This window comes from Colossoma macropomum, unplaced genomic scaffold (genome assembly GCF_904425465.1).
Source record: "Colossoma macropomum unplaced genomic scaffold, Colossoma_macropomum, whole genome shotgun sequence".
Classification (NCBI taxonomy): domain Eukaryota; kingdom Metazoa; phylum Chordata; class Actinopteri; order Characiformes; family Serrasalmidae; genus Colossoma; species Colossoma macropomum.
The window spans coordinates 25,328,249-25,353,166 of record NW_023494810.1 but is presented as its reverse complement, the minus strand read 5'-3'; the positions used below and the strand labels follow the sequence as shown (position 1 = coordinate 25,353,166).

At 42.5% G+C, this 24,918-nt stretch overlaps 1 protein-coding gene across 2 annotated transcripts in view; it reads left to right on the top strand.

Annotated features, from left to right (window-relative positions):
* Positions 1-24,918, top strand: part of ptprga (protein tyrosine phosphatase receptor type Ga) — a 430,472-nt gene that overhangs the window by 85,459 nt on the left and 320,095 nt on the right. For both annotated transcript variants that reach the window (XM_036559788.1, XM_036559789.1), the window contains exon 2: positions 20,435-20,527. In XM_036559788.1, the coding sequence (XP_036415681.1) occupies positions 20,435-20,527 (93 nt within the window). The remainder of the gene's footprint in view (positions 1-20,434; positions 20,528-24,918) is intronic.

Sequence of the window (24,918 nt, the reverse complement as noted above, 5' to 3'; positions counted from 1 at the left end):
CGCTGATCTTTGTGGCCTGCCGGGAAACGTGGTACCTTTTTTGTTTGCCAAAGTTTTGGGGACACCTGCCTTTTCGCATTGTTCTTAATGCAAATGAGTGGACTCTCTTTTGGTTTGCAGTTACATCACATATTAACAACTATTCTGTTTTATTTTTGGGAAGAAAAATTCATGCTTTCATACTTTTAAATTTAAGAGTGTATAAAAGGAACCAAATGTCAAATTTAGTATTTAACAGTTGTTTGAAAACATCTTCAGACTAGAGGTCAGCACAGGCCTCAGATTGAAGGCCACGTATAACCTGTACCCACTACTTTGAGACCCGACCTAACCGGGCCCAACTGGTACTGGTAAATTTGTAACCCGAACCCAATTGGAAACAAGAGTTTTGGGGATTCACGGTTTTAGGAACTGATTCTGAATGCAGCTACAGGCTACTACAGAAAGAATGCAAGCAAGAAACCCAGCCCAAAACCTGATACTTTGTCAGGCCCTGTCTTCCTTCATTCTTAGACCTCGACTTTATACCAGGCAAGACATTCTGATGAAGATGAAGCAATACAGAATATGCTCAATGTATTACTAAACAGCCATTGAAGAGAAAAGAAGAAGAAGAAAACCATTGTGTGTATCTTTTCTTAAATGAAAATTAACAGTTAAAATCAAGCATTAATCAGAAAATGTCAATAGAAGGCAACACTCATGCATGTTCAAGCTTTACTTTAGGCTTCACTTTGTTCAGTGTTAGCATCGCTACAGTGGTTTCTACTTATAGCAGCGTGTTAAAAATGTGCGCTCCCTGGTGCACTTTTATGTTTTCGGTGCTACATTAGCACCTCTGTTGCGACAGGTGTGGCTTTGACATGGCGAAGCCTCGTTATGGCTGTCAAATGAAACAGATCTGCAGTGATTAATTGTTGAAGGTTTGAAAATGAGACGTGAAAGATGATAATAGACTCCGTATGTGACAGTGATATGTGATATGTGAAGTGATGGTGATACGTGTCGCCTTGATTTGCCCGATATGCATCTGTGACTCTTATTGTTGGGGTTAAAGAAGGAAAAACCTCACAGTTTCCACTGAAACACATGTCAGTCTGATTGGGATCCAGCTCCTTTTGGGAAGTGTTGTTTGTGGGTGAGGGGGTGCACTGCAGTGTGGCAATGTTTCATAGGCTAATTCTGTTTCTCTCTCTCTCTCTCTCTCTCTCTCTCTCTCTCTCTCTGACTCTTTCTGTAATATATACTACGCTTTCTCTTTTCTCTCATTCTCTGTAATATATGCAAACTCTTTCTTTCTCTCTCTCCTCTCCTCTGTTCTCTCTTTCTCTCTCTACACCTTTCTCTGTCCTGTTGTTTCTCTCTCTTCTTTCTTTCCCTCTCCTTTCTCTTTCTCCCTTTCCCCACTATTCTCTCTCTCTCTCACTAGCTCTCTCGCTCTCTCATACTGTTAATATATACCCTCTTTTTTCTTGGTCTCTTTCTCTCATATACACATATACATACACATTCTCTTTCCTTCTCTACTCTCCTCTCTCTCTTTCTCCTTCTCTTTTCATCTGTCCTTTCTGTTTCTCTGTACTTTTCTTTTTTCTTTCTTCTCTATCTCTCCTTGCTCTTTCTCCCTTTCCCCATGCCTCTCTCTCTCTCTCTCTCTCACTCTTTGTCTCTCCTTTTGTTTCTTTCTCTCTCTCCCTCTACATCTGTCTTTTCTCTTTATCTGTCCTTCTCTTCTTTCTCTTTCTCTCTTTCTCTCTCTCCATCTGTCCCTTCTCTTTCTCTGTCCTTCTCTACTTTGTCTCCTCTTTCTTTATCGCCTTTGTTTCTCCCTTTCCCCGCTCCTCTCTCTCTCTTTCTCTCTCTCTTCCCCTGCCTCCCTGCCTGAATAATGGATAATCAAGAACATCCAACATGCACAAACTGAGTGTGTGTGTGTGTGTGTGTGTGTGTGTGTGGGTGTGTGTGTGTAGCAGTAATGAAGTCAGAGGAGAGTGTAATGCAGCACCTGATGAACTCTGAAGAGCTCTGGGCAAACTCACCGTACATGAGTCTCAGACAGAGTAAGAGGGAGAGGCAGAAGTTCGGATGGCGTGAGCGAGAGAGAGGGTACAGGAGAGAGAAAAGGTAAAGGAGTGAAGCTGGGAAGAGGACAGAGAGATGGACAGAATGTGTGTGTGTGTGTGTGTGTGTGTGTGTGTGTGTGTGTGTGTGTGTGTGTGTGTGTGTGTGAGAGAGAGAGAGTTTGGCAGTGGGTATGAAGCCCGAGGGAGCGAACTGCATGGCCGGTTCTAGCTTTTGTATGCAAATGAAAGGAGAGGGGAGTGGAGAGCTATTTTCAGTGTCTCTCTCTCTCTCTCTCTCTCTCTCTCTCTCTCTCTCTCTCTCTCTCTGTCTTTCTCCCTGATGACTTGGGTACCAATACACTCCGTGTGCAGGTGTCAGTATCTGTATGAGGGGCCAAATGAAGTTTGTAACGTCACACTCACACTAGTTTACTCTCTCCATGAGAAGCTCTGTCTCTGACTGGCATCTGACAAGGCCTGTCTCCATTAGCCCTCTTAGCATCTTTTAGCATCATTAGCACCCTGCAACGAGCACTAGAGCTTCTAATCACAAACAGGTGCGCACAAGATTAACTACCCTGCGCCCCATAGCTGCTCGCTGTCTGCTGCGGCGGTAGCGGGGTGAGGGGCTGGAAGGCATGAGAGAAACTTTCTCCTGCACTTTCTGTACTTGCTGTAAATTATGCAGCGCGACAGCACGCGAGCGTTTGTTTTGAAGCGAGGGACGTGGGGAGAGATGTTTGCAGTCGTGAGCGTTCTGTGTGTTTTAAGGCGACTGTGTGACGGAGGGAGATAAAGAGAGTTGTTAAGGAAGCTGTAATTGGTCAGGGAGTGACAGTGCTCCACTCACTCAACACACACACGCGCCTTCACCAGCAATGCAGGCAGACAAAGCTGAAGAGATCAGACGCACTCTCTCCCTATCTCTCTCTATCGCTCTCTCTCGCGCTTTTCTCCCTCTCTCTCTCTCTAGGGAACAGCTTTAAAGGCCAGCCATCATTACGTCCAATTATTGTTATTATGTCTAACGGTGTCGCCTGCTGGCCTCACACTCAGTCTCGCGCTCTCTGTCTTTCTCGCTCCCTCTCCCTCCCTTTCTCTCTCTCTCTATCTCTTTTCCTTTTTCCCTTTCTCTGTCTCTTGGTCTGTCTCTCTCCCTCTCTTTCTTTCTACCTTGCTCTATCTGTGTTTCCTTCTCCCCTATTCTCTCTCTCCCTCTCACACTGTCTCTTTTCCTCTTTCCTCTTTCTCTCACCCTCTTTCTCTCCCTCCATTTCCCTTGCTTACTCTTTCCGTTTTCTCTTTTTTCTCCATTTCTTTCTAGTTTTCTGTCTCGTTCTCTTTCTGTCGCTTCTCTTTCCCTCTCTCCATTTTCTCTCTCTCTCTTTCTCTCCCTCTCTCTCTCTTTTTCCTTTTTCTCTGTCTTTCCCTCCATTACCCTTTCTTTCTCTTCCCCCTTTCTCTCTCTTTCCCTTTCTCTCTCTTTTTCCTTTTTTCTTTCTCGCCATCCATTTCCCTTTCTCTCTCTTCCCCCCTTTCTCTCTCTCTCCCTTATTCTCTCTTTCTATTTCTCTCTCTCTCAGTCTGTCCTCTTTCCTTTGTTCTCTTCATTAATTTCTCTCTCTCTCACCTTTACTCTTGCTTTTTCTCTCTCCCTCCCTCTCTTTCTCTCTCTCTCTGTCTTTTCCTTTTTCTTTCTCTCCCTCCATTTCCCTTTCTCTCTTCCTCTCCCTTTGTCTCTCTCTCTTCCCCCTCTCTCTCTCTCCCTCCCTTACTCTTTTTTCTATTTCTTGCTCTCTGTCTCTCTCTCTCTATTTCTTCCTCCTTCCTTTGTTCTCTTCATTACTTTGGCTCTCTCTCTCACCCTTACTCTCTCTCTCTCTCTCTCTCTGTCTCTCCTCCCAACTACACAGGTGCCTCCCAAATTATTAAACGTCTCTCTCCCAGCTCCTCTGTCCATCTCACTGTGTCAGACACAAAGCCCCGTCCACTCTCTGTCCTGCCCTTGAAGTTTTACCCATGGCTGTGTTTGAGCCTCGAGAGCTGAAACAGCAGCGTCTCTCTGCTCAGCGCCTGTGCGGCTCTTCTGTCTTCTTAATTACTGGGAGGACACAGTGCTTTAATCTCTAGCTAACATTGCTATAGCTGTGAATAATGTGTGTCTGTCTGTCTGTCTGTCTGGGATTCATAGATCTAAAATTTTCATTCAGAGTTATTGTTGTGTTGCTTAAATGCAATTATGTAATAAATTACATAGTTATTAGCTTTGTCACTGTAGCTCTCTTTTTTTTGTTTGAAATGCTGAAATGGCTAATCAAATGAAAGTTTTTTTCAGATTCGTAAAGAGGAAGAGGTTTGGAATGTGGTGGATCCTGTGATTGGAATAATACAGCAGTATGTATGACGGTAGCAAGTAAGAATTAATTAATCGAATAACTCAGTTAAGGAACTAATCGAACCATCTCCCACCATTACATCATTTTGCCCCATCACAAAGTTCTATCCGTGCAACAAATGATTCCTTCTTTTATGGTGAAATGACACTCATGTCCCCTCGTTTGCTTCCTGTAGTGTAGTACAGTTTATCAGAAAGATCAAAGGTGTAATATGAATGTTATAGAGCAGTGCTCACCAATTCTGCTGCTGGAGACCTGATTCAGGCCTCACTTCAGCCTGGTTCTAACACACTTCATTCAGCTAGTTAAGGACTTCAGAAAGCACCAGTTAGACGGATCAGGTGGGGTCTATCCCAGGGTTTCTGTCACGTGATTTTTCTGTTGTGGCTGCCATATCCGGGAGTAAATTTCTGGCTTCACTGCTCCACACGAACATAACTAGAGGTGAAGGATGGCTAAAATTACTCATCCTGCTTTGGAAGAGAAAAAACGTTACCTCGACAGTTTCCCCCCGAACTCCTGGTTCCACTTAAACTGGCGGATATATATTTGTCTTATACACAACCCCTCTCCCTATTCTGGAGTCTCTCAAAACATCTAAAAGCACAGAAGCCCACCAGCTCTTCACGTCAGGGTGGGTAGAGGATCTCATGGTGAAAATACTCTTTGTCGTCATAGGAAAGGTAAGGCGACATCAGCTAATCAACACAGAGGTGAACAATGCTAGCCTTAAGATAACTTTTGCTGATATTAACAGCTGAGAGATAAACAGTCGTCCCCCTAACGGAGCTGCAAACAGTCGGTATAACTTCACTTCTCTGTTTCTGGAGATTTAAATTACATGTTAATGGAGAAACATAAACGTTAAATAAAAGACTGAATGTCGTGGGTCAGAAAACTATGTCGTGTTTCGACAGACATGATTTTGTAAGTTTGCTAGTACAGTTAGTGCAGAGTTCAGCTGCAGTCCTGCAACCCCTGCACTGCATAATTGTGGTTTCCCTGGTTAAAATACTTGATATTATTAGCTAATTAATCCCTTTTTGAGCTGAACGAGGTGTGAACAGCAGAGAAAACACTAAACTATACAGTGCAGGGGCTCCAAGCCTGGAGTTTAAAACACTGAATTAAAGGTCTGTGTAGTCTCTTGTCATTCTTGGCTTCTGTTGCATCTTGCAGGTGAATCATTCACAAAGCACAGCAATTTGAAGGCATCGTGTGAGCGCAGTCACTTCCTGATTCAGTCCTCAAAATGGCGGCAACTATACAGTGTGATGTCACGTGAAATGCGAGAATAGGGTTAGAGCTGAAGTCTGCTGCAAGGTGTATAAATAGTCCAGGAGCAAGGGGGTGAACGCTGTTACAGAGCTTTATAAAAGGCTTTTGCTTATTAAGTAAATTAGTAACTTACTCCATATCCGTTATTGTCTGCGACTAATGTACAGGACTCGATGTACTGGAATTTTACGATGATGGAATTTTGATTTTTGATAATGATACTGGGTGCGGTGTCATAATACCAAAACGATACTGTGGCAAAAATTAAGCATCTTTGTCATTATACATGCACAGTACAACAAAATACTTTTTCTTGCATATCTCAGTTTAGATAGCCGGGGTCAGAGCACAGGGTCAACCATGATACAGTGCCCCTGGAGCAGAGGGGGTTAAGTGCCTTGCTTAAGGGCCCAACAGTGGCAACTTGGCAGCCTCAGGTATTGATCCCCCAACGTGATCAGCCGCCCAAAGCTCCAACCATTTAACATAGCCGATTATCAAATTTAGTTTCTTTATTAGCTTAAAAGTCTTCCAAACAAATCCAATATGGCCCAGCATTCTTCACATTGGTCTGTATTCACAAAGGTTCTGATCTAGTGCTGATCTAGGATCAGATTCCTCTTTTGTTAATAATGGCTTTACTTAGAGGGATACTAGATCAGCAGGAGCCAGCCTAGATCTCCTACTTTGAGAAGCTATTATGGGCCATTATGCTTTAAAACTGGAATGGAGAACACTTAGTGTTACTTCTAGTACCAAATATAGGGATGCACTGATACAGCAATTCCGAATCTAAACATTTCAACCATCTAAGCTTGTCTTATCTCGACTTATATCACCGGCGATGCCACAGCCATCCGTAAGCCAGGAGGTAGCCCTTCCCTCATCACTCTGTGCGATGCTAGCAAGCGGTGTCTGTTGGGTGGCATAAAAGAACTGGCAGTTAGTGTTCTCCTACAAGCATGTTGAGCTGTGCAGTGACATTTGAAGCGCAGTTTGGAAGGATACGGTGGAGCTTCAGCTAATAGTTGGCTAAGAAGTGACTAAACTGGGGGAAAAAAGTCTAAATATGTGCCTGATGCTGGTGATTATCTGCCTATACCAATATCATTCCAATATAATTGTGCAAGGGACATATGTTGCCAAATAAAACTTGTCACCTGAGTGTTTCACACTCATAAACATGTTTCTGCCCATACAAGTCAAATTAACATGTGCACTTGATTTGTCTATAGACAGAATATGTTGTTGTAATTTTGACAAAAAGTATCACTACTCACTCCATTTCACCCCCACAGCAAGATTAGTTTCCTTTTTTTTCGTTTTGGAAAGTACGACCACTTAGCCCTACTCCACTAACCGGAAAGTCTGTAATGACTAATTGTGCCGAAAATAAATGTTTCCTTATTCTCTTTACTCGTTCAGCTTTCATTACCATAATTCATTTGTGTACGTCCAGCCTTTTGAGCAACTAAATTAATTAAGGTCAAGGCAAAGTTGCGAGTTCCCATAAAGCTTTCAGCTAATCTGAGCATATGGAGTTGAAGGTGTTTATTCAGTATATTTTCCTGCCTGCTGCTGCTGCTCCCACAAAAGAAGCCCCAGTTATGCTGTCAGAGCTCATAAGTCACTGGCGTACAGTTAACTGCTTGTGTGTAGGCTGAAGTCGTGCAGGATTGTGCCTGTAAGGGCTGGATGAGCAAATGCCAGCTGATGCCGTTCACTCTTTTGGTGCTCTGTTTGTTTTTTTATTAGTTTTCAAACATGCCATTCAGGCTGGGCATCACAGGTGGTGGCTTGAATCAGAGGTTGTGTTTGTGTGTGATGGTGTTTTTTCCAGGAAAAGTAGGCCTGGAATCTGTGTAATGAATTATGATTTGGTGATTTGGTACAAATTAGGCATAATTGCGCATACCCAAACCTATCCTCTAATATGTTGTGTATATATGTATATGTATGTATGTTAAAGTTAGGCCTTCGGTTGGTTTAAGAACAATAAAAAGGACCTCTTTGATGATGCTGGTTTCTGCTAGCATCTGTAAGGGGTTTCTAATAGCATATTAGTGCTAAACACATTAGATTAAACACAGACATTAGAAGTTTTTAAAATACTTTCCAGATATTTTAGCATGTAACTGAAATATATTTTGGCTTGTTGTTTTTCAATAAAGAGTTCTGGCAGCTGACTGAAACCTGCTTAGACTACAACTTGAATTCTCAGTCAGTGACATATTAGGACCAGAAGGCCTAGAGTAACCTTTTTTCCTCATGAAACTTGTCCCACTCATTGGAAATCAAAGCGCAGTTCATTGATTCCATTGTCAGTTCCTAACTATGTTGGTAGTTAATCTGTGTGAGGCCTTCAGAAGAAGAGCCATTTTATCCTTTCAACAAAAATCAAACCACCTTTTATGTCCATTTTACCATCTTGGCTGTAAATATGTCTCAGTATGTGCTGATGTCCTAGTATAGCAAAATGCAGCCTTTAAGCTTTAGCTCAGCTATAGCTGCTTTTCTCGCATCTCTGGCAGGAAACATTTCTACAATAGTGGAATAGTTTCTTTTAAATGTCTCTTCATGTTAGATTTTTTTATGAGGGTGAATTCAGCTTCTCATTCGCCAGCTTCTTGTTCCAATGTTCCCATTCCACCTTAAATGGTGCCTGACGTGCCAGAGTGTAACTGCTGCACTATTTAAGGTGGAACAGGAACATTGGAACAAGAAGCTGGCGAACATGTTTAACATAAAATTCTATGTATTATTCTATACATACTCTTTACATTATATACAGTAATTATTATAATAATCATGCTTGTTGCATTTAAATTCTGTGAATATTACTACAATATTTGGCGAGTTTAAATACAGTAAGCCTGATTATTAAATAAAATTAACTAAAAACTACGGACACTGTGTTTATATGCATTTTTCTTGATTTAATTTGTTTATTTTGCATGTTATTTACTTTTCTGACTTCCTTTGAGTGTATAATATAGTTCATGCTGAGGTAGCTCATCAGTTTTAAAATTGTTACATTATTAATTTTGACTTGGTATTGACAGTTTCAAAGAAATCAAGCGTTTAGCTGTTGCTGGTAATCCTCTATAGGATCTCTATCTGTACCTACAGCAGGTTTTCCTTTGGGTCCATGAAACTGTCCCTGTATTGCCATATTAGTAACATAAACCCTATTTATGATCATGAAGGTTGAAGGAGCGGTCAGCAGAAAGCTGCAACATGCACATTTGTTTGTGGTGCCGTGCGTCGGCCTGCCCTTGTGACCTTGTACCAGGCCGAACAGAGAGCTATTAATTTCCATCAGGACACATTGAATGCCTCCCATTGTGCAGCTGGGAGCTGTCTATAGCAGATCGATGCTGGGCGGAGCTGGGGAGCAGTGGGGGGGGGATATGGCAGCTCTGTGCATTTGCGAGCCTCTAAAGCATGCTAGCCAGACACTAAAGGGCCGTTTGAATAACGTCTTGCTGACAGGTGGTGCGCTCTCAGATTATGTCCCTGTGTGCTTCATATGTGAGGCATTCCGTTCTGCCTAGACCCTGGTGACTCTTTCTTTTCCCCACCACCGTCTGTCTACCTTTGTTTTCTTGCTGTTTCCTTCTTTTTTTTAAATGTTTTTCTTTAACCTCTTAAATGGTTTATGTGGGTCCACACTTCAATTCCTTACGCTCTTTATTACATTACTTATGTATTCCTTTATAGCAGCTACTGATGTTCAGTTTTACATTCCACTCCGTATCCCATTCTCCTCTGCTGTGGGGGAATAACTCAGTATCTGCTATACCACTGACAGTGACACCACTGACAAAATGACCAAAATCTGAGCTTTTCTAAAAATACAGTCCACTGCCACTTCAGTTTCAAAGTCACAAATATTGCATTTATGTTATTTTATTTCAGTCGTAAAGTCGCTTAATGTTTCAAGGATAACACCACTGACACAATCATTTAGTGACACATGAAACTATAAGTGTTATAGCTGAATTTATCACAGATATAAAAAGATTTCTTTATAACTGACATGTTTCTTTATAAGTGACATTTTTTGTGTTTCTGTAACACCACTGACAGAAAATCTTGGGGCAAATTTGTTATCAAAATAAAAATTATTGATTTAACAATCATTTTAATGCATTTCTACAATTGAAGCTGAAAACAAGCATCAGAATGAATGTTTCGCCAAAAATAATGCTCGAGCTTCTGTGAAGTCACCTGTTTTTCATGCACAACATGACTTAAAATCGCTCAAAGACAAATTTAAACCAAAGAATTGGTATTGTTTTTGGTGGGTAGTTTTGATATAGAACGAAGAACAGAGACATCAGCTTTTTGTGGTTTATTCTGATTTTGAGCTCTTTTTCGTGGCTTCAGAGTTGTGGACAACCTTTTTGGATTTACCACTGTTTTATCAACTTTACAAACAAAACTAGAAGACACTTGTAGGTTCAGGTCATTGTGGATTGTAAATAAAATGGCTATATTTGTGTTGTATATTAAATGACTCCTGGTTCCAATCACCGCCGCTGTAAGGAAAATCCTGGTCAATTTCAGTCTCAATTGGATTGGAGAATTTTCCCTTAACCACTCCGAATGACTGTTTACATCTCAAAGGTTGAATTACGCAGAAATCTGAAAAATTGGAGGCATTCCCCTTCACTTCACTTCACTTAAAAATTGTACTTAGTTTTAATGATAAGGATTGATAGTTGTATCTGTATTGGAATTGTGCTTTTACCAAGTTTCCATATAATTCATAGCATTTATAGTCTTTTAGTCTTTAACTTTAACAACAGAATATTAAGTATGTAGATCAAAGGTTTCAGCCATTATACATATAGAAATATATTCAAATATATTTTATGTCTTGGGCCTTATACAACACCTTGCAGCGTGGGTAGCGTGTTTTGCTCATCTGTCTCTTTCACCTGTAAACAAAGCACATAAACGCAGTATGATTGGTTGTCATGTATCTCCAAATTGCATATTATGGTAAATATCATACTGAGCAATGTATGGTACCACGTTTTGGGCCATATCACCTTCCCCTATACTGTAACTGTTTGCAGTGTTGATTTCAGACAGCCTATGTCTGGCATTCTGGGGTGCACATGTACATGTGAGCGCGCGTGTGTGCATGTGGTCGGTGGAATCGTTACGTTCCGGACAAGCCCTCTGTGTGGACGCCCTTCAGGAAAGCAAGTCGCGGAGAATGTTAATGATGGTATCAGGGAAGTGGGCACTACCTACATCATACACATACTCGCACTCACTCGCTCCTCTCCCTCTCCTCCTGCTCGGAACAGAAAGACAAAAGCAGAAATCAAGGTTAAGTGCACGGATGAGCGAAGCTGCTGTGCATTTCAATGAAGCCGGAGCCAACATGTGTCCCTTTCTTTTAGCCTAATGGACGGAACAGGAGATAAGTTGCTTTCTTTGTGTTGGACCGAGCACAGCGTTTCTCTCTGTCTCGCGCTCTTTCTCTCTGCGGAGTCTCGGTCGAGGTCAGCCAGAGTGTTTGGCATTTCCGACTTTATTAGATTTGGCCCGCAGTGAGGGAGGGAGCGGGCTGTCTGCACTGGATTCTTATTCGCTAGCTATTAGCATGCACGCTTGCCTGTCCAAATTAATCCAGATTAGCCGAACACAGGCATAGAAATCAAGTCAAGCAACATGTATTTTGAATTAACCTCTCAAAGAGGTTTAAAAGCAAGAATGCTAATTAGCCTGCGCTACAGCATCGAATGCTAGCATGGAAATTGCAGTGTAGTACAAACAATTACTAAAAGCCTGTCTGTTGGCTTAAATTATTAGCTTGTATGGTTCGTGTAGTGCGCTACCGGTGTAGGAGACTGTGCAGTGCGCTACCGGTGTAGGAGACTGTGCAGTGCGCTACCGGTGTAGGAGACTGTGCAGTGCGCTACCGGTGTAGGAGACTGTGCAGTGCGTTACCGGTGTAGGAGACTGTGCAGTGCGCTACCGGTGTAGGAGACTGTATAGTGCGTTACCGGTGTAGGAGACTGTGCAGTTCAGAAATGTTTTCCGCTAACATGGTGTTAGCCTACGTTGCTTGCCAGTCTGAATCTAGCTTGAAGTCGTCACTCTGACTACTAAACAGCCAAAATGCAGATCGAGTTTCTCTCGATCTGATTTAAGGCCAGACTCTTTTCATGGCTGTGAGTCATCTCTTTCTTTGTATGTTTACAGAACGTCTGAAGGGGCCCACAGACTTCTTCTTCTTCTTTTTTTTTTTGTGTTTGAGAGTTTTGGGATTCCATTTCCTCCCCCTGAGCACTCCTTCACTCAGCTTCCTCTGCGTGGAAGGGCTAACACAACCATCAAGCCCCCGACGGCTCCCTCACGGAGGACCGAGGAGCTAATAAGAAAGTATAAATCAGTTACATCAGAACGGCTCCGGCCGGCGCCAGAGGTCTGATCACAGGAGACGTGGCTAACATTGTACGTTCTGTTACATCAACGCTTTCAAAAGACGCCGTTGCAGTGGGTTTCAGCAAAATGACATTCCATGACATGTGCTCGTAGCCTGGCAGCATGCGTGGGTGTATATGTGTGTGTGGGTGTGCGTTCGAATGGCCTTTGTGCATATTGGACTGTATTGATGCTGATTGATTTTGACGGGGTCTGGAGGACAGAGGAGTGCGTGTATGTGTTTGCGTGTGTGTCTGTGTGAGAATGTCTGTAGGGATGCTGGCAGAAAGCTCTTGTTCTGATCGTGTTCGGTCATTCGGGGTAAAATCTCTCTCTCCCTCTCTCTCTCTGTCTCTATAATACAGGGCACACGTTGGAGGTAGTGCTGTTCTCTTAGTAGCCTACCTAACTCAGGGCCAGAAAGTGTCAAACTCATTTTTGGTTTTAGCCTGCCCCACATAACTCAGAAATAAAGCAGTCAAAATGTGTGGGTGGGCAGGTGGGTGCATGTGTACCTCTTCTCATTCTTGACGGTGAGTATGTGGACTCTTATGATGGAAGATGAGTGTTCATTTTGTTGAAGATGCCTGTGTATATACAGTCACTGACCACTTTATTTAGCTACACCTTCCTTGTTTCTACACTCATTGTCCATTCTTTTGCCATATTGTTGCTGTACAAATAAAAGTATCTCCAAAATATTTTACAAAGTGTTCTTACAATTTTAATGAAAGATAATGCAAAGAGATTTTATTTCAAGTAATTTTGGAGCATTTCTGTTGGTCCTTTCCTCATTAAATTTTCACACAATCTAAAGGACTGTAAAGGACAATGTTCAAATGATGTAGAATTTTTTTTTTTTCAATGATATATGGATGCACTTTGCAGTCCTGCTGTTACCAGTTGTAGTCTGTCTGTTTCTCTGCATGATTTCTTAACTTTCCTTGACCCCTATTCATGATTGGTCAGGGCCCCCACAGGACCACCACTCCAGCAACTTCACCACTCGACCTGTACCTGCAAGTTTGAGACCCAACATGGCTTGACTGGTTCTGCTTAATTTGAAACCCGAACCTGACCCACTCAAGTACACTAACGCTAACAGAAATGGATCCCAGTACACACAGTTTATGTACATGCTTGATTATTAAACTTTGCAGCTGGATTCATTCAGGGATGCATTCGCCCACCTTTTAAATCCAGAGCTATTCCGGACACAGCTGTAAACTGTTATATTGCATGAGAAAGTGTTGAGTGTATGAAATCTACGACATAAGATTACTTATTAGAAAACAAATCCAAGCCTGACCTGAGCTTAATGTTGCACCTTTGAAATCTGCCTGAACTCGGCCCGAAACTTGACATTTTGTCAAGCCCTCAAATAATACTTCTTCCGTGACGGTACTGTGGGGGTCCTGACCACTGATGAATGGGATAAAAGGAGGGGCGGTAACAAATCATGTAGAGAAACAGATGCACTGTAGAACTGCAAAGTGCACCTACGATTGTCTGAAAAAGTTTGAATACCCCTGGTCAAATTACATGTTTTATTGATTTTGTAAGTGAGAATAAATGAACACATCCTCTACAGAAAACAGACTTAAGCATGACATTTTCTGCTAATTTTAGTGCATAATTTCTATTTATTTGAAAAAAAATATATATAAAATTTGGCATGACTTCTGCACAGAAGACATTTTATGTTTTATTTTTTTTTCCAAAGGGTGAAATGTGCAGAAGTCTGTTCTCTGTATAGGATATGTTAACTTATTTTAGAAAATCAATATCACAGAATTTGACCGAGGACCCCCAAACCTTCGCATATGGCTGTCTGTGGTAAGTGGACCTGATAAAATGGTCAAAGAGTGTAGTGTAGAGTGGAGATCTGCCTTCTTATATGTGTGCATGCACGTGTGTATACAGCTCTGTCCAGATTCTCAAAAAGCATCACACAAGAAAAAACGCACAAAGCCAACTGTCAGTGTCCTCTAGTGCCAAGCACGTCTGCCTGCTTGAAGTGCATTTGAAACGTGGTCCCCTGAGCCCTCAGACTGAGTGCGCCGCTCCGAGTGACCCAAGAGAGGGGCTCTGAACCTGGCTTTGGCTGTCTGACCTGGCTGGCCCCCACGCTGCTCCCACAGCGCATCCTCTGTTCCTCCTTCCTCTTAGGCTTGTCCAAGCTGAGCCCTTGCCAGGCAGCCTGCTGTCCATCACAGGGCCATAACAACTGTCGATACAGCAGACACGCTGGGTTGGAACATGATCCCACCCCATGGCTCATTGCTGAACTGCTATTGGACGGAGACCAGGCCTGGTGTCTATTGGTGCGGGTGTTTAAGAGATTAATATGGCACTGTTGGAGACTTTTGGAGGAGGGGCAAAGACTTGGGCTGGTTCAAGTCCAGGAAGAGGTGTGAGGGAGTGAGTGTGTGCATGCTGGATCAAGGAGAAGTGTGAGAGCTGCTTGTCTGCTAACAATAAGGCTGTCTGTTAAATAAGTGACCCGGTAGGGTGAGAGAAAGACAAACACTTGGAGTGGGATGTGTTTTTGCGTGTCACGCCAACCCCTGCTGTGCCAAATCACATAGGAAGTGATGGAAAGGGAAAGAAAGAGAGAGAGAGATTGTCATGTAAAAGTGAGGCTGGAGGGAAATGGGATCAGCTGTCTGATCCAGAACACGCACAGCAGGCCAAATCCCGACCACTCTCTGAATGTGACTCCATGAGTATATGAAATATGAAAGAGAGATTTAGTGATGGATGGATGGCGAGATTTGGGATAAGGGGGGGATGATTGAGAGAAAAGGCCCAAGAGCATGAGTGACATATTGAGAGGCTAGTAGCTTAGCTTGGCGCGCTTCATTGCATAATTGCATTTCGCGTTCAAAGAGCATCGGCAATCGATAATGTAATTCATAGAAAAGCCATAGTGAGCCGAGGCATCCGCATTCGCAAGCATGCCCCGGCGTCCATCCCCAAGAATTAGGGGGGGAGAGGACGGGAAGGCTGTTTGTCATTGAAACAAAGAAGAAGAAGAGTCACCCATTGTTCATAGCAGCCTCTACTTACCCAGTGTGCTTTGAGGGAAGCGCTTTAAATTGCATTAGAGCTTGACTGACGTCTTCGTGGCCCTTCGTCCTTGTTGCCGCAGTGTAGTCGGCAAGCGGACACGCTATGGAAAATAGCCATCTCCTCCTTGAGCAACTCGGTTGACCGTAGCATTTTTGATCTCTCTTCCTCTTTCCTTCTCTCTCCCATGCCACCCCTGCGTGATTGTGGAGGCTCATTTCAGGTCAGCCCAAATCTGAAATGGCACTCACCCCCAACTCCTGTCGCAGTGGATTTGTGGGTAGGTAAAGCGAGAAGCAGGCCGGGAGGCTGATCTTCGGCTTGTACCTTCACCTCCCTAGGTGGCCTCGGCTCCCTGCAGACCTGAGCCAGGGGACTTCTGACAAACTCACACTTGGTTTGGGGATTTGGGGCATGAGTGTATGTTATGCTTACTTGCTCTCTGTTAAGCTTTTGTTCCATAACAAGAGCAAATCTGGCTTTAGGGGAGTTTGGAGAACTCTCAGCTGATTGTAGCTGAGGAGCCCCAGAATTGCATCCTGGCCTGGAGTTCTAGACTGGTCTAATTGCTAGTTGGCCTGGTGACTGTTTGACGAAGCAGGATTTCTTGCTTGGCTAGCTAACTTTAGGCTCAATTCAGTCCTGGATTTTCTGTCTCACTACAGTGGACTGCTTTTTACTGGGATCGTTTCAGATCATTAACACCTCTTGGACGAGTCAGGTCTCTTTATGGCGGAGGTGGACTCATTGGTCCTTTTCATGCCACTTTTTTCCCCTCATGATGAGTCACGTGAAATATCACTTTTCAGTCATGAGACGGGTTATACTGCATAGATATCAAGATAATAAAGCAGTTATTACTTCAGTAAACACTAGTGTGGTGACAGTGCTGGAAGCCCAACATTTGGCAGTCAGAAACCTAGTCTAAGTTGAACGTGCTTTGAGACACAGTCCCCTGGTTGGTGTTCTAAATTGTAGAAGACAGCACATGCATGAGATAGCTGTGGCTTTTTACGGTAGCCAGTGCTTTGTCTTCTGAGTCCCAAACCTTCTGTTCTAACATTGAATACTGAGCCCTGTATTCCAACCCCCTTCTGCAGCACTGGTCTCCTCAACCCTCTTTTGTAGCAATGGGTCCCAACTCCTGTGCTCCAGTCCTGTGCAATTATGTGCCCCTCCAACAATGCATCACCAGCTCTTATTTTCAAGTCTATACGAATGCATTCCCGATCCTTGCCCAAGTCTTGTGGTATTATGCCCCTGACCCCTGCTGCATCCTGTATCTTGCCCCAGCCTTTTGCCACAGTCCTATGGTCCAGCGGCGAGTCCCTTATCGGTACTGAAGTCCTGTGATCCAATGTTGGATTCTCAGCTTCCTGCTCCAGTCCTTGTCATTGGATCTTCTGCCCCTGCTGCAATCCTCTACTCCAACACTGAGTCCTCTGGTCCCTGCTTCATGGTTTGATCCCTCACCTGTGCTGTGGTCCTCTTCTCAAACCTTGGATGCCCTTCCTCCTTGCTTCAACATTGGGTCTCGATCCTCCTTTCTATAGTCTTGTGCTCCTGTGCTCCTGGAGGACCCTCTCCGGTTCTAGTCTCCAGCACTGGCCAGCCCATTGCTTCAGTCCTGTGCTCCAGTATTGGGTCTGTATGCCCCCTGCTTCAATCTTGTGGTCCAACATCAAGACTCTGTGCCCCCTGTTCCAGTTCTGGTCTCCAACGTTGCCTCCCCGGCCCCCACTCTCCTGCCCCTCTGCTCAATCCCTTGGTCCTCAGGCTCCTGCTTCGAGCACTTAGCGCTTCAGCGCTTTAGCCCTCAGCTCACTCACTCGCCAATCAGCCCTCCTTTATTTATTTAGCTCTTCATACATGTTTAATGAAGGAGAGGCTAACCGATCCCATAACAGCCAGGTCGTAAATACTAGTGAGTGTGTGTGTGTATTCGGGAAAGGGGGGCATTTTCTCCCTCTAATAGAGCAATTTTTTAACCAGATTGCTGTTTAAAAATGGCTTAATGAATGGGTTTAGCCTGAGATCAAAGGCTAATATGTTACTGCACCTGTGTTTGTGTGCATGGATGTGCATGTACTTCTTATGCTTCTCTCTTTTACTGTATAATGTATGGGAGTTGCTGAATGCAAGACATTCTTGCATAAGGGGGGAAAAATAAACATAGTGTCATCATTATTACAAGACGATGTGTCAGCTTTAATATTGTAATATTGTTGTGTGCTTTGTTGAAGATGCATACGTGTATATTTTAGGGCACCAGGTACCAGGTGCATTGTGGGTTTATTTGAATCAAACCAGCTTAGTGTTTTGTGTGTGTCTATATATAATAAATGTATGTATTACTCATATATTACAATGTTTTAAAATCATGTTTAGAACTTTTGCTGGAGCTTTATGACACTATACTGAGACCAGTTGTTTTAGTATTTCAAGTATTTTTGTCATATTTGATCTAATAATGTGATGCTCCTCAAATAAAAAAATTAGCCATCGCTGCATCCACTGTAAACATACTTTGTTGCGTACTACAGTGGTGCTGCTGTCGTCTCCGGAGTGAAATTTTCCAGTTTAAAAACTAATAAAACCACCTTCTGATGATATAGGAACTTTTGAAAATTACTTTGGGGTGAATTTTTGGGCTGGACTGTTTTTATCTGTTAGTTAACTGGTGAATGCAGAACGAAGGCAGGTCTGTAATGTTACTAATAGCTGCCTGAATACCTTATTTCAGTGTTATAACTACAGTAAATGTCCTTAAAAAAAGTAAAGTTGAGAGAATGGATTACTTTGGGCACAGAAATAACTGTGAAATAACTTGAGGTGGATGACAAACCAAGAGCTGAAGTTAGCAAAGTAGCTACCTGGCTATCTTGATACTTTTTGGCTTCATTTCTTGTGCTAAAAAAAGGAAAAAAAGAAAAAACCTTATCTTCGACATCCATTTTGTGCTGGATAAAGATAGAATCTCTATTTTCTTAGCGATTTTGTTCGACTGCCTAGGTATGAATTAAGCTAATGCTAGCTTGGTTGTATTTATTGGCCTACAGATCTGTTGACTGATTAGTTGACACCACAGGGATTCCCAGTGGTTGTGTCATGTGTTTACACAGTGTGTATTGTAGTGAGAAAACACTGATGAAGGAAAACATGAAAAATAATATCAAATCATGCTTATATGTAATTATTCTGAAGGAATGAGTAACATAACCTAAGGCCACACAACATGTTAATAGCTTTCGTGTAATGGCACAGATAATGAAAACGTTTCTCATTTCCGAGCGTCCTTTTTCTTTGGCGTATGAGAGATGAGTTTGTGTGGAGCATTCTCCTCATGTCCAGTTTTCTGCCGTAGGGTTGGCATGTGGGTAAACAGGTGCAGTGAGGACAAGGAAAGCATAGAGACGGAGCGATTCGACCTGCATTATGCAGGATGGTCAGCAGCCAGACAGATTAAAAACTGTGCAAATGGCAGTGCACCGCTCTCCTCGTCCAATCCGCTGGCATTGTTTGCATTCAAATGAATTAATTAATGCTTTCAGACAGACTGTACGTGTCTATGTCTGTGTGTGAATGGAAATTTGGGGTCTATTGTTCTCTAAACTGTGGATTCAAGTAAAAAATAAAAAGTGTCTTTGTATTTGTGTACATGTTATCAAGGAAAATGGGCAAAAAAGGCTTCAGGGCTCCACACATGACCTATAACCCTTGTGGCCCAGCACACCTCATATTTGAGCAACTTCTTCTGGCAGATCTTGATCATGCAAACAAGCCTCTCTTTTTCCTTCAGCCATCAGAGAAGTCTGTTTCCAATTGTGTACTAATGTTTCTTCCAGTTTGCACTATTGTAATGTTTGCACAGACTATAGTGCATTACTATCTGAAAATATACCATCTGAAAATGTCAGTTGCTCTTTACATTGTGTGAATATTTCATCACCAGTGAAGCATTACAACTAAAGCTTATATGTAATAAAACTTGTCACATTAAAAGGAATTTTTGATCAAGTTATTCAGGGTGGTTTGATGTTAAGTGGTTCATTATAGAGAAACTTACTCACTTACTCAATTCTTTACAGTGGTGGTGATAGGAACCCGGGGTCTCCATATCTACAAAGCAAATGTATAACTTGTTTTTCTTATCCAAAGTGACCAGTGAACTTACACGTCTCTTCGGAATTTCGACATGTAATGTTGATGGTAAAATGGTGGTAAATCTGAAAAAAAACTTTCCTGTTTTTCCTTACAACACCCTGCATGTATCTCATTCATAACCATTTCTGTGAGGTAGTTTTTAAAGGCATCAGACGTCTGGTTCCTATCACCACCACTGTGAACAATTCTGACTCTGAAGTTTCTCTAGAACAGAACATTTCACATCAAACCACTCTGAATGACTTTCTGAATGATTAAATATAGTATATAAAACCATGTTTTTGTAAGAATCGTTGTGTTTCGTAAGCTTTTTATGAGCCTTTCATATCTACATAGCGAGCATGTCCTCTTCCAGCAGAGGCTGCCATGTTTTGCCGCCATGTTTCTGCAGTAGCCCAAGATTGACAAACTGAACACTGGCTCTAGAGAGTGCCTTTGGGATATTTACGTTGAAGTGGCAGCTTGAATTTGGTGGTGCTCTTGTACCGGTTGGAAGACATAAAAAGAAGAACAATCAGTGGTTGCTGCCGATGTTAACCATTCTGTGTTGTGAGAAGTTTGAGGACCTGAATTTTGAAAAATGGACGGTCAAACTAATTATTTGGCACAAGAAAAAGCGAGAGAGAGTGAATCCTCGTTATCAAAGAAGCGAAAACCTGACGGCCACCTTAGGTTTTACTACACACCGGGAAAGGGAAGGGTGAGGGAGGGGTATTCAGTTAATTACAATCTGCAACCTCACCTCTAGATGCCACTGAATCTTACACACTGCACCTTTACTACACGCTACTATTTCAAAGTTTGGAATATGTGTTTGCAGCAATAGCAGTTTGTTTCAGATGAGTGTATAAGGTGATTCTAATAGGCTTGTCAGTTTCATAGCTTTCAAATAATTTGTAAGAAGCTAAAAAAAAAACTTTTCTGTGTGACACTTCAGTTCAAATACTACCGTCATTGTTGTTTGGCAGTAAAGAATCTTCAGTCTTGTATGTTCTGACCTTCTCCTCCTCTCTCCCTCAGCTTTGTCCGGAGGCGATCAGGCAGGTCAGCATGGTTGGGCGACGGGGGACAGGCACCGTAGAGCTGCGGAGGAGTCCTACTGGGCATACTCAGGTGAATACAGTGTGCAAACAGACTTGACCGAGGAGTCGGGCCACTGTGGCCTCACCCCTCACACATGACTGAGCCTACTTTTGTGGATCCACACATACATACACGGTCATGGCTGTGGAGCCTATTGTGCGTCCACACAGCACACAAGCACACAGACCCCAGAAGACTTGCCATGATTGTCAGCAACATACGCTTTAATTAGCCAACGAACCTTCCCTTCAACACACTCACCATTATCCATGATTGCCTTTTACTATGGCTGGCATTATAATGTTAATCTGAATACTTGAGTATTCATTCATTACACTGGGAATCCTTTGTAGTTTGTGGAAGCTTCAACTATTTTCCAAGCCACAGAAAAGAATGGTTATTGTTAATATATGGAAAACAGTATATGACAGATACAATATAGCATAAATAATTGTAGCTGGATTAGTTGAATACACACATAAATCCGTGCTAATACTAGGCATCCGCATCACCTCAGAGTGCATCAAACCACTTTTCTCAAGACCATTGAAGCTAATGTAGCAGAAAATGCCTCAGAAAGAAATCATGCGTGGGAGCACTTTAAATTATCGGATGATAGGAAAAATGCTTAATGCAAAATTTACGATAAGAGGCTTGAATATTTTAATATAAATACTCATTTTAAAATGTTTTTTAAACATTTTTGTCCGTTCCAATCAATCAGATGTCAGAGAAAATATTGTGAGGCATCGTGTATTGTAAAGCTTTTTTGATGTCCCGGGATATTTAAATTTTGCCATATCGCCCACTACTAACCTAAGCGCAGCTAGAGATAGGAGTCTGCTGTGGGTTGAAGTTCTCCACCCCACTCTAGGGGTGCAAGTGATCAGTTTCAGCAGCCTCGCTGCCCTGCAGGAGGACAGGCTGCACCAGGGTGGTTGTTCAGCTGAGCTTGTAGCTCCAAATGCTCCTCAATCCTCCGCTTCACTCTCTGTAGCTCAGCTAAGCTCAGCATGCCCTGTAAACGAGTCGGCTTCAGACAGCAAACTAGTCAAAAACCACAAGCATGATGATGATGATGGTGATGATCCTGATGATGACAATAAATAAAATGATAATTCTAATTTGTTAGACCTGTATTTGAACAAGCAAGTAGCTGGCCAGTCATACCTTGTTGACGACTACTGGATGTAGTTTGAATGGCAGTAATAAACAAACTCAAGATGATGGTCAATCATGAAATGTGCGTGTTGTTTTAAAGGGTGATTTTGAGAATGAGTATTCAAAGCCTGTAAAATGTTGTTTGAGGCAGCCTTGTCTAACACACACACGCGCACACACACAACAGTAAGTATAGCCTAGCATTTAAATTGGAGCCTGTCTTCTTCTTTTTCCTTTTTTTTTATACACACCTTCCGAATCCTCGTCATCGGTTGACAGCTATTCTTCACGCCGCAACATGACTACTGCTTTTTCCTGTATTCATTTTCTTGCCAAAGACTGTTAGTTAAGCTTGCAGCAGAGCAGAGTGTGAAAAGCTGCCGGCACTTTGAACTGAGCTGTGAAGTTTGCGTCTCAGATTTGCGGTACAGCCGGAGGAGCTTTCTAGCTTGGCTGCAGGCTGGAAGCAGAAATGCCCTGTTTATTACTGATGATTCTCTAATGATGCTTTTAAACATCCATGCAGATGTTTCCTAATTATTATTACGGTTTAGGCACCTTTAACATTTTAACTCTCGCCCCATTCGAGGGCATTTGTTTTTGTCAAATATTCATTAAATACATGATTTTTTTCAAGGTGAGAAGAGAACAAGTTGGATTCATAACTGCAGTAAAAGGCATTTTTGTAAGTCATGTTATGTCAAAAGTCCACAAGTGAGTGTTGCATAAGTGAAGGTTTAGAAAAAAGTCTGTAATGGCATGAGTGGCTGCTGAAGTTGCACTTAGTCTGGTCTCACAGAGCCAGTTGCGATCTCAAATTGAGAACATCTGGGGACAATCGTATGAATTTTTGGGCTAAATATGGGTGGGAACATTGGCTTACTTGGGTGGGAACAAGCTAAAAGTGAAATTTCTAAAGCAATCCAATGCAGCTCAAGGTAGAAGACAATGGTGCGCTTGTCAACATTGTGCAACTGACAACTAACCTGTTATTAGCCCCATGATTGTGACGTAACTTGGCGTCGCTGAAAAGTCCCCCTAAAAACTTCAACCAAGCATGTTGATGTGTGTCACGTTACAAGAGCTAAAATGAAATACGACCTCTTGTTACGAGAAAAAACATTCCATTGTTCTTTTTCAGCTTTTTGTTCTAGATCTAGATCATTCCATTGTTCTAGATCAGTGGCTCACCAACCCTGGTCCTGGAGATCTACCTTCCTGCAGCGTCTTGTTCCAACCACAATCTGCCACACCTACTCCAGCTAATCAACTACTACAGAGGCCCCTGATTGGCTGGATCAGATGAATTAGTGTAGGTAAGGAGGAGGCAGCGTTTCAGATGCAGGTTGAAGCTGAACTCTGCAGGAAAGTAGATCTCCAGGAGGAAGGTTGGTCACCACTGTTCCAGACCATGCATTAGGTTTAGTAGATATCACCAGGCAAGTAATAAAAGGTGATGCTGTATTCTGAGCATTAAAAGAGCATGCACCTGAGGGTCTTTGGGGGTGGGGCTGGGGGGGGGAGATATAATACCCTTGTTTGTGGTGGTTTTTCCTGCAGTCCAGCGCTAAAAGTTTAAAAAGTTGTCCTCAGACTTGTATTCTCAAGATCATGTCTGGCCCTTCGAGACTACGCTTAGCCAAGCAGCTAAACTAGCAGCTTAATTAACACAAGTGATTAATGCCAGTAATGTTTTTCACACTGTTTTTATGTTATCAAATTATTGAAAGTAATAAATAAGTTCACACTCTTTATGCTGAAATTTGAGCAAATAAGACGAGTTAGTCACAATTTTGCACTTTGAAGCCTGGAATGAACAAACCGATTCAGAAATCTGCACACTTGTTTCGTGGTGGGCAGATTAGATCACTCACTGGGCATCACTCATCTCCTCTGCTCTTCCTTTTATCCCTCTCTTTCTTCCCCCACTTCCTCCCTCCCTCCACTCTTCACTCCTCAGCCGCTTCCTGTGTGGAACTCTCCTGGCTTTTTCTCTTTATGAATGTCCCTGCCCAGGAAAAGTGACTCTCCCCGTCCCTCCGAGCTGTATTTGCGGAAGAGGAGCATTAATCTTTCACTGTGCAACCAGGCCCGTGGCAATAAGCGATCTTTATTTCATTTATTTAAATATTTCACCTCCCTCCTCTGGCTCCCAGTGCCGCTAATAAACACTGCTGGGATCCGCCGATGCCCTTTTTGTCATCGCGGCCGTCCTCAAAATCCGCGCTGCAGGTGGAGCCTGGCCTTTCCTGCTGAAGCCCAGGCCCTAATCTCAGCCATTAGAAAAAACACGAGCCACGGCGGTCCCACATCAGCGGGACGGCGCAAACCGCCACTGTTCCCCAAATCCACACTGTTATATAAGCTGCTGATGTAACTAAGCCAATTCAACTCTGGGGGGAGAGTGTGGGGGGAGAAACAATGCACGCAGAGTAAATATCAAAGCTCCCGAAGACCTTTTATTTCTCTGCCGATGAGGAAGAGAGAGTGTTTTATGTCTCCATAGGAGTTATGTAATTCTCTACATGCAAGAGATTTTATCCAAATCGTTTTCTTAATGTGTTTTTGATAAATGTGCGCATATATTTTTCCATTATTAATTCAGCCTATTGAAAAAGTTCCTGAGATGATCTTGCTAAAGGCCGAATGATACTTCTGCATCTATATATCTGTGAACATTTGTGCAGCTGTTCACACTGGCATGCTTGCAAGTAATGTGAGCATATGACTGAACGATTTCTTGAAAAAAGTGAATTGCAATTTTTCTGACCAAAATTGCAATTGCGATTTAAAAGCAGTTCTATAAATTAGTCTCCAGGCCTTCTTTTTAGCCAAGACCACCAGCTTATCCATTTTTTTTCCACTGCAAGCTCATGGATTCTGCACTATTAGGCTAAATTTGCTCAAGTGACATGAGTATTAAATAGCGTATGATAAAAATTTAATTGCAACTGTTGTGATTTGAAAATTGCGATTTCAGTTTCAACTAATTTCGACAAATCATTCAGCCCTGTGTGAACATGTCCAGACCAGAATGTACAGAAAATGAAGAAAATGAATGATTATGCATCTCCTGTTTTTCCTTTCTCTCTACCAATTAATACTTGCTTCATTTTTTTTTATTTTGAAGAAATGTTATATAATATTATATATATTTTACCAGTTTATTACGAAACTGTCCATTTGATTTTGTTTGGGTCTCCTGTCACCCCCACCATGCCAGATTGTCTATAAGAGTTTGCTTGATGATGACAGTGTAT